Here is a 10622-nt window from a genome sequence, read left to right as displayed (position 1 = left end):
GTTTAAATCTGTCTTAACAATATCACGTAAAATATCTTAAGATATATTTTCTCCAAAATATCTTTAAAAATATCTAACAGATTTAAACTTGCCCAAAATTACATTTCAACCCTTTTTATTTTATTCAAATTTACACATAAGTCCAGATTTTCCTCTAATTGCACATTAGCCATCTCTTTCTTTTCAAAATTGCATAAGAGCCCTGAGTTGACCAGATTGGAACATCTTTGACCATTCAATTTCATGCTTTTAAATGAATAAAATTCTAACTTCCGCTGCACAAATAAACATTAGAACATTCAAAATAATTTATGCAACTAAGAATCATATTTTAAGCATCTTTAATTCTCAAACCCAATAAATCCAATCCTCACAAATTCATTTTAAATCAATCATTTAAGCACAAGAATCTCATAAAAAATTTGAATTCTAAAACATAAATGTGGGCATAAATATGCACTCATCAGTGAGTGAGCTGGAAAGTTTTATAAATACGTGTCGTTACACTATGTAAATATTTAAAAAAATTAAGATGACGTAAGTGCATCATTTCTCTCTCACTTTTCTTTCTTTTTATTTTCCTCACCACCTACGACAAACCTGTATGGTTTTCTCTTTCTCTCTCATAGCCTTTCATTGACATTAATGCAAAGCTCTATATTGTAGTAGTAGCATCTGCAAAACTTGACAGTGAAAAAGAGTTACACCATTTTTTATAATACAACCCAAAGTCAAGTCCCAAACCCTCCTTTTTCTCTGTCATCAGAAAAACAGCCACAACCAAAATAAGAAGAAGAACAAGTCATCTTAAATTAAGTTTTAATAAGTATTTCATAATTTCCTTTTTTTTAATGAACCAGGCATGGGAACAATCTGATGGGGATAGAATATTGGTTTGATACAAAAACCTTATCACTTAGAAGTGGCCGGTCTTTCACGGTAATGAGAGAGAATCAGAGGTTGGAGATGGAACCGACAGTTGGAAACCCTAATTACATCATGGTCAATCGATGAAAATACCTAAATTTAACACAAAATCAAATTAAATCCTAAGCCCCAAATAATTAGGCTCACTAATTTCACAACAACACGGACCATTCTCTCGATTTCCTCCTGGCTCAAACGTCCCTTTTCATTTGTAATTGTTATCTTCTCTGACTTTCCAATGCCTTTGTCTTCTGCTTTCACATTTAGGATGCCATTTGCGTCAACTTCAAAGGTCACTTTAATTTGAGGGGTAACCCTTGGAGCTAGAGGAATTCCTGACAGATCAAATTTCCCAAGCAGACGACAGTCTTTTGTGAGACTCCTCTCACCTTCGAAAACCTGAGTGGAGACAATGGTCTGCCGGTCCTGGTAGGTGGTAAACACTTGAGTTTTCTTTGTTGGGATAACAGTGTTTCTGGGAATCAACTTTGTCATCACTCCACCAACCGTTTCAATTCCAAGGGTAAGGGGAGCCACATCCAAGAGAAGGATATCTTTGGTTTCTTCACCCCACTCTCCGCTCAAAATGCTTCCTTGCACTACAGCACCATAGGCAACTGCTTCAACCCAAAGATGGCGTAATCAGACAAGGGTATTTTACTTTAACCTATTTTTTGTCATTTTATTTTTTTCTTAAATATTTACACATTAAAATGACTTCAGCGCCACGTAAGCATCGAAGTAAACAGGTCATTAATGTTTCGCCACGCTAGCATCTACACCGTTATGATTTTAACTGCGTCTGTGAAAAGGACGATATTGAACAATTTTTAATGAAATATGAGACCTTATTGAACTTTTTTCAAAGGTGGGATCATTTTGAACCAAACACCCAAAAGAAGTGACCAAATGATGTATTAAACCTTAAAAATATCTAAAATTTGTAATTTAAATTAATTATTTCAAATTAGAGTATTGTGTATAGACAAAAACTAAATTAGCTGCGGTATCAACTAAATAATTTGCATATGTGTAGCCTAACATTTAATTTGATTTTTTTTTTCAAAATTCAAATTCATCGATATCTTTAATTTACCTGTGGATATTAATCTGCCCCGTATAAAATATTAGGTAAAATGTTTAACATTAAAGCTCATTAATTCCTTTAAATCAGCTGTACTTATTATTCAAACTGAAATTGCATTCCTTAAAAACAGCCGTGAGTCACAACAAATTTGGTGTAATCGGACATGACTTAATCCTAAATATTTCACCTTTAGGTTAAGTTAAGCAAAAAGTCCCCAATTATTTAAATTGATAGGACTGAATAAGTTTTAAGATATTTATGTGTGTGTAATAAAATAATAATTTTTTCAAAAGAAAAATTAATTTCAAGTATTTAATTAAATAATTTTTTAATAAAAACACAATAAAAATATTTAATTTCATGAATTATTTAAAACTTAATTAAGTTATATTTTAATTAAAATAATATATAAGATTCCATGAAAGGTGACACATGAAAGTTAAAAGTCAAATATACTATTGATTTAGCCTGTTTCTCTTGAGCTCCAGCGATTGGTTTACATGACATTGAAGCCTCACTGTCCCAAGTTTGCAGAAAATTAGGTTTATATGTTACCAACTCAAGGTGAAAAAGAAACAAAACCTAACCAATTATTAATGCCTGTATGGGACATCGTGGACCCCACCTTCTGCAATAAACACTTCCTCTTGCAAAAGATTATCAGAAGCCTCCAAGGAAGCACTCTTGATAAAAGCTAGAATCAAGGTTGCACAAAAAAGCCAAAAAGAAAATGAAGTTTGGGAAGGAATTTGCTGCACAAATGGTAGCAGAATGGCAGGAAGCATACATGAATTATGGCTACCTGAAATCCCTCTTGAAAGATATAATACTTGACAAGCAGCGAAACAAGACTCATTCCAGTGGCAGCCCATCAGGTCTAAACCGAAAGTTATCACTCTACAGAACTTTCAGTGGCCTCACACAGAGGCACTACCAACCCTTGAGCCCCGAGCAGGACATTGAGAACCAACCCATTTTGGTGCACTCAGTGCTGCGAGATGGTCATGAAAACTACGAAACCACCTTTCTCATGGCTTCGGAAGAAGGTGGAGAGTACGAGTTGGTGTACTTTAGGAGGCTTGATGATGAGTTCAACAAAGTGGTGAGGTTCTATAGGTCCAAAGTTGAAGAAGTAATGAAGGAAGCAGCTGAGCTGAATAAGCAAATGGATGCTTTGGTAGCATTCAGGGTAAAAGTTGAGAATCCAACTCAGTCATTTGATTGCTCAGTTGAGATGACTCGTCTTGCTTCTGATGTGTCTGCTTCAACCACAGTTTTGCATGCTAATACACCCAGGGGGTCCCATCTCAACAGTAAGTTTCCATCTTTATCTGCTCTTGCTGCATTTCAGTCTTGTACATTGCTGAATTTCAACCTTAGCTCAGTGACTGGTTACTTACTGTTTGCTCAATTCTTTTTGAACCAATTTTCGCTTCACAGGGGTTAAATTCTTTAATTTAAAGTTAGTAATTTCATTTTCCTTAGTTACCAAAACTGTTTTTCCTTACTTTAGAGCAGACAAATTATCAAATCTCTTAGATTTACTTCTCCATTTGCACATTTTTCAGCAGACCATTTTCGAACCCATTCAAATCTGTTAATAAATGCTATTTGCAGATATGGTCACAGTCATCTCCAGAAAAATCAGTGATTTTATTTTGGTATGTGTAAATTATGGTTATAATGGGGTCAATTTTGTGTGGGGACTATGTTTAAAGAAAAATGTTGTTGGGACACGTTTTTCAGGCTTTGGGTTTTCCAAGAGATTAATTTTTTATTAACTGATATATATATATATATATATATATATATATATATATATATATATATATATGTGTATATAATTTTTATTTTATATTTATAATACATTATACTTAGTAATAAGAAATGTTTGATTAATCAAACATTCTAAACACTTGAATTATAAGAATAAAAACACTTTTTCTTTTAATTTAGTGAAATACTTGTTAATTTCTGTTGTTTTTTTTACTGTATTTTTATTTTTTGTATTTTCATTATAAATTTTGTACTATGACTGATTAAAAAAAAATTATGTATGTCAAATATAAAATCTCATTCTGTATTATCATAAATAAAATAAAATGAACTATGATATCTTAATAATAATGTAAAATAATTGTTAAAAAATATTGCTAAAAAATATTTTTCAAATAAAATATGATAAAGCAAACCGTACAAAAAGGTTAAATAGAGGCATTCAACAAGGATGAATATCTTCATATTTATTTATTATCAGAAATAAGGTGTTACGGTATGTATCGAAGGAGAAAACTGCAACGGACGAAGCTTGAAAGCTTATACATGGCCAAGTCCTTGGTAAATCGATTGTATTTGAAGCAAGTGTTGTACTTGTACAAGATGAGCAGTGAAAATATTGACAAGATCAAGTGTTGTTGTTGTCATGTTCTCTACCTAAGACGCATGGAAGAGAGAATCTCGCTCTTGAGGAGGTTCAAGTTGCTTTGAGCTCAAAGAAGTTGAACGAGCAAAGGGGAGATCAATTAATAGGGATATCAGAGGACTTAGATGGAGGTTGAAGTCAAAGACTCCTCATGGAACAGTGTTAAATGTCTACACTTGTTACACTATAAGAAGGAAGGACACACAAGCAAGTATTATCTTCTGAGACTATTTGAGGTTGGTAAATAGTTTGATGGTCCATCTGCGTCTGGTGAAGCGGCTATGGTGGAATAGGTTATGAATCATTAGAGGTCCTCATCGTGTCGTGTAGTATTGATGATTGTGAATGCATCTTCAACTCTGGGTGTTTGTTTCATATGACACCTAATCGCCTATGATTCTATGAGTTTACAAAACTTGAAGGAGCTTCAATTATCCTTGGTGATAACAAGTCATGTAAAATAACTGGTCTTGGTGAATGCAGTTATTGAATTTCGTAAAACTATGTATGTGTTGATTTTTATTTTTCACATACTGTTTTTGCTTTTCCTGCGATTTGATGACATAATCTTGTAGTATCATTTGATGAATCCAGTTTATAACCTCATCTCATAACATCATTATAGTATACTCAATTCCAATGTTTAAATTGAATGGTAGAAAAGTTCTCAGTTTATGCGTTGAGTCGTTTTCTGGTGCATGGACAGGAAGGATTTCCACGGTAATTGAAGATATCAAAGAGGAAGGAAGTTCCCATGATGGACATTTAGAGAAGTTTGAGAATGATGACAAAGGTAGAGTGATTGAAACTACCAACAAAAAGGTTGAAGTACAAAACAAGAAGAAGAATATCAGACCCATCAAACCCATCAAACCTGCTTCTGTGGAAATACTTAATCGAGTGCAGCTAAATAACACATATGAGACTCCTCGTTCAACTATAAGAGGCATCATCAAATACCCTGGTCAAGCAGAGTTAAATTTCACCAAGGAAAATTTGAGCAAAGTAGAAGACGCACTCAGACGGGCTTTTATTGAGTTTTATAACAAGCTTCGACTTCTAAAGAACTACACGTACTAGATGCTATCACAATCTCTTTGACATCAGTAGTTGTATTGCCTTTACGTTTCTTATGGTTTTGTATGTACTTCATGAAACAGATTTCTGAATATGTTGGCCTTTTCAAAGATAATGAAGAAATATGACAAGGTAATTACTCAACTTTTAATACCTTGAAGCTTCTTCTTAAAGCCAAACAAAATTTTGCCTATTCCTTCCCATTTGCTTCATGCTTTAGATCACATCAAGAGGTGCAGCAAAAGCTTACATGAAAATGGTTGATAGCTCCTGCCTTGGGAGCTCTGATGAGGTCAGAATTGCATATATGGACCTAAGCCTTGACATAATCATTTTGAATGCATGTGAAATGCTTATTACTTAGTTTTCTGAATCACTTTTCCCTGCAGTTCACCAGGCTTATGGAGAGGGTGGAAAATGTATTCATTAAGCACTTTTCCAACTCAAATCGAAATAAAGGAATGCGCATCCTGCGACCTAAACCAAAGAGAGAAAGGCACAGAATTACATTTTCCATGGGTAAACCAGTACTTGATGTGTGTGTATGTTACATAGCTATGCATAAAAAAATATGGAATTTTTGTGTGTAAATGAGTACTTTCCCCTGACTTTGTATATTCACAAAATTCATCAGATATATATCACACATATTCATGGTCTTGAACACATGTAACTGCTCCTCAGGTTTTTCTGCCGGATGCAGTGCTGCTCTAACAGTGGCTCTTATTCTAATTGTCCGTACGCGTAAAATCATGGATCATTCAGGAAGTAGCAAATACATGGAAATCATGTTTCCTCTTTACAGGCAAATTTATTTTCTGATTTTGAAGATGTCTTGTTTGTTTCTGAACTTCTAAGCCTTTCTAATCTGAAAAAGAAGCAGAAAAACGTGGCTAACATCGTTTTCAAACTTTATGCAGTTTATTTGGATTTGTAGTTTTACACATGCTGATGTATGCTGCTAATATATACTTCTGGAGGCGATACAGAGTGAACCATTCATTCATATTTGGTTTTAAGCAAGGCACTGACTTAGGCTACAATCAAGTCCTTCTCCTTAGCTTTTTTCTGGCAGCATTGGCACTAACCAGCGTGCTTGTAAATCTAGACATGCAAATAGATCCTGTGACAAATGATTTCAAACCATTCACTGAACTTTTGCCCCTTATCTTGGTTCTAGTAAGGCTATTACTCTATCACATTAAGTTTGTCTATAGATTTTTTTTTTTTTTTTCTAAAGGTACGTAGTGAATTCATTTTTACTCTGCAGATTGTGATTGCCATTTTATTATGTCCATTAAACATCGTATATCGATCAAGCCGAGTGTTCTTCCTTACATGTGTGTTTCACTGCATCTGTGCTCCTCTATACAAGGTAAAGAAAAATTGTGGAGCCAAGATAATTTATTAAAGATCCCCTTTATTTTGAAAATGATTTTTCTCGGATCACTAACACTGGTTCAGGTCACACTGCCAGATTTCTTCATGGCCGATCAATTTACAAGCCAGGTCAGCGAAAAGCCAAAATGGGATATACTTTACTTTTCTGCCTCCAATGTTACAGCTTGTAGTCCCATTGTCCCTTCCATGATCAATGTCACTCAGATAAAATGATTTCTCTACCTACTCAGGTTCAAGCCCTGAGAAGTTTTGAGTTCTACATATGCTACTATGGTTGGGGTGACTTCAAACATAGAGAAACAGATTGCAAGTCAAGAAGGGTATTCATTGCTTTCTCATTCATTGTCGCTGTGATTCCATACTGGTCTCGCTTTCTTCAGGTACACACTTCATTCCATTTTCCTCCGCACACATTGTAGCTTTCAGTATAGAAACAAGGTACACATGGAGCATTTGGAAGGGTTTCTATCACATAAGCAACTGTGTTGGGAATTAATTAAAAGTGTTGGGTTATATTTTTGACAACTGTGACCCTCTTATAGGTTTTTCGCTGGTTTCGACAAGATTCATAGTGAAATTATCGAAATAAGAGATTAAAAGATAAATTTACTCCAGTGTTATATGTTTTTCTGTGTGAGTGCTCATGGAAAAGTTTATCCTAACATGAATTTAGAGTTACCTTAAGCTGTTTATTGAAACATGCCCTTGACTTTGAAAGTATATATGTGCATGCTTTTGATTAAGAAATGATTGAGACTGTGAAATGATCTTCTTCTTTCTCATGTCAGTGCCTAAGGCGCCTGTTCGAGGAGAAAGATATGATGCAAGGATATAACGGGTTGAAGTATTTCCTCACTATTGCAGCCGTTTGCCTCAGAACAGCGGATACTCTTGATGGAGGAACGCGTTGGAAAGTGATGGCCTGGATATTCTCAATATCCACAGCCATTTTCTCCACATATTGGGACATAGTCATAGATTGGGGCCTCCTCCAAAGACATTCTAGGAACAGATGGCTCAGAGACAAACTCCTGATCCCTCAGAAAAGTGTATATTTCGCAGCTATGGTATATAATTAACAACGGGAACAAAAATTTATTCTACTTGGACATTTTCTAAGATTTTAATGTTGAATTTCTGCTTTTCTTCTGAGAACTGCTGCTAGTACAAAATATGTTAAACAAAAATTTAACTGTCTCAATGCCTCACCCCATAAAGCATGCATCAGCATTCACTTAAGGTGTATAGAACTCTTGATGTAGAAATCATATACAATACCAATAAGACGTGAGTCTAACTCATACATTATGAGTTTCAATTCTTATATATTGTTCGTACATTATGTGTAAGTTAATGACTTGTTGAAACCATACACAGGTGCTGAATGTCTTGTTAAGGTTTGCATGGTTACAAACAATATTGAATTTCAACTTCTCCTTCTTGCATAGACAAGCCATGATCAGCATTGTTGCCAGCTTAGAGATCATTCGTCGTGGCATGTGGAACTTTTTTAGGTAACCAAGAGGAAAAGAAGATTTTGGTGTAGTTCTGTTTTTGCATGGCACAAAGGAAAAAGATTTTACTCGAACTTTATTTCAAAGCTTCATTTTCATTCTTCCATTTACGTGGTTCAGGGTGGAGAATGAGCATTTGAACAATGTTGGCAAGTACCGTGCATTCAAGTCTGTGCCTTTACCCTTCAACTACGATGATGATGATGATGATGAAGATGGAGATAAGAATGAGTAATTTGTCAGGAACAGCAAGCACAGATAAATTAGGTTTCTTCACTCGTGATATATACCTGAAAAGATAAGTGTTAGAATATTCTGATTTAATATAACATGTGGATGCATTTTTTATTCTCTCAAAAAGTTAATAAAAACCTTTAATAAAGTTTATTTGTTGAAAGAAAATAAACATTAGTACAAGTTTTTCAAGAATAATGAATGTCACAAGTATAAGAGGTGGAGGAGTTTCAAGGAAGTATAGAGATAAACATCATTAAACTTCAAACTCTAAGGTGTGAATTTGATTTCTTAAATATAAAGAAATTTAAGATCATTAAATTTTATTATTTTAAACTAAAAGAAATAGTCAATGAAATGAGAGTATGTAGGAAATAGTGTTGAGAAGAAAATTATAATTTGTATTGTGCATAAATATAATAATTGTGATAGCGACTGAATAAATCAAGAATGTATCCATCTGATCTCACGAGTGAGGGAATAAATACATTCTTTGGAAGTATATGAACAAATATTAAAAACTTACAATAATGACTCTGTCAAAATTGTCTCGAAGTCAAATTCGTAAAAAATAAATTTGGAGTAATTTTCTGCCGTTTTACCAAGTCTTACGGAACATTAGTAGGGAAAATTCTGCTAAATATAAACAATTTTAATAGTGATTTAAGAAATGAAATGAAATCACTAAAATTTATTGAATAAGTGCATGAGAATGCAGATGCATTGTATACAATGATTGATTGATATTCATGAGTTATTTTGTATGGTGAAGATAGCAGCCCTTATTAAGAAAAATCATGCAACAAATTTTATAGCTTATATGCGTATATCTGTAGCTTTTGAAATGTGCTATTTTGTTTATTTATTTAATTTAATTGTTTTATTCAGTAATACGTCATAGATAATAAACAAGCAATATAATTAATTAATTAATTAATTAAGCCGTTGTCTTAGACACATTTGGATTTGGATGGAATTGATTAGAACTAATTCATTAATTGTTTTTTCTTTTACATTTGAAAAAGGATGTTGTACCTAATTATTTTTATTTTTTAATTAGTGTGTTTTATTTTATTTCGATCAAGCAGTGTGTTTAATTTCTTTGAGCTATTTTGATTAACATTGCTTCAAATTTTATCGTTTAATTAAATTGGACAATTTGAATTTAATGGTGCCTTGATTTTTATTCAATCTGCTTAATTCTCATATTACCTTTTTTTTTTCTCTCAAAAAGCTTTGAAATTGTATCATAAGAATTAAGGAGTTTTAATTAGTTGACAATTTTGAATACTCCCTAACTTTTTTACTAAACTGAATTAGAAACTTTTACCAAGTGAAAGAATCAAACCACATATCATATCATCCATCTCTTTAATTTCTATTAACAATCCTTTAATTTTTACCAACAACCTTTGATTCTAATTTGATAATAGAGTCACAATTCAAGAACCTATTTAAATGAAAATTTCATTCTAACACTTAAATTCCTTCCTCGTTTAAGAACTTTTCTCCAACTTTGATATTCATCAAACACTGTTAATTTGTCAAACTTCTTGAATAATCCACAAAAAAATTAGGCTTATTACTTGTATTCGTTCGAGTTGGGTTTTGTCAAACCTTTTCAAATATTTTCTTGACTTTTTATTTCCTTCAATCATTTTTTTTTAAAAATAAATTAAAAAATAAAAAAGTTATCACTGATGAAAATAACTTTGTATGATATGATATATTTATTACAAATTTAAAATACAATTTATTTGGCTAAAAATGTTTACTTATTATATAATTTATATGTTTAAATAGTAATTTTAGTTATGCACACAGACTAAAATACTAGTATTTATACAAGATTTATGAAAATGATAAAACTTCATGTAATATATTCACTTCTTAAAAATTCACAAAATAGAATTAATGAGGAAAAAATAAAGTAAAATGCTCAAGCTAAAGTCATTTTAGA

General features: G+C 32.8%; 1 protein-coding gene across 2 annotated transcripts; it reads left to right on the top strand.

Moving 5' to 3' along the window:
- The first annotated feature begins 2626 nt into the window (after positions 1–2626).
- LOC106766678 (phosphate transporter PHO1 homolog 3) lies at positions 2627–8886 on the top strand. Of its 2 annotated transcripts, none has more exons than XM_022783162.1 (13): positions 2627–3327; positions 5143–5509; positions 5597–5645; positions 5734–5805; positions 5903–6032; positions 6198–6318; positions 6434–6692; positions 6784–6888; positions 6978–7022; positions 7145–7294; positions 7703–7963; positions 8292–8428; positions 8549–8886. In XM_022783162.1, exons 1-13 carry the CDS (start codon positions 2745–2747, stop codon positions 8661–8663), a joined length of 2394 nt encoding a protein of 797 aa, XP_022638883.1. In that variant the 5' UTR covers positions 2627–2744; the 3' UTR covers positions 8664–8886. The 2 variants fall into 2 exon arrangements, with proteins under 2 accessions (XP_022638883.1, XP_014506876.1); XM_014651390.2 differs by having other exon boundaries at positions 2629–3327; positions 7703–7981.
- The last annotated feature ends 1736 nt before the right edge of the window (positions 8887–10622 follow it).

This window comes from Vigna radiata, chromosome 7 (genome assembly GCF_000741045.1).
Source record: "Vigna radiata var. radiata cultivar VC1973A chromosome 7, Vradiata_ver6, whole genome shotgun sequence".
NCBI lineage: Eukaryota > Viridiplantae > Streptophyta > Magnoliopsida > Fabales > Fabaceae > Vigna > Vigna radiata.
The sequence above is the reverse complement of the archived record's forward strand: the minus strand, read 5'-3'. Positions and strand labels throughout refer to the sequence as shown.

Excerpts from the sequence above, each read along its gene's own strand:
- LOC106766678 (XM_014651390.2), top strand. The coding sequence starts at position 2,745 with ATGAAGTTTGGGAAGGAATTTGCTGCACAAATGGTAGCAGAATGGCAG. Across the intron at positions 3,328-5,142 it reads CAGGGGGTCCCATCTCAACA|GAAGGATTTCCACGGTAATT; the intron begins GTAAGTTTCCAT and ends GTGCATGGACAG. Across the intron at positions 7,295-7,702 it reads ACTGGTCTCGCTTTCTTCAG|TGCCTAAGGCGCCTGTTCGA; the intron begins GTACACACTTCA and ends TTCTCATGTCAG.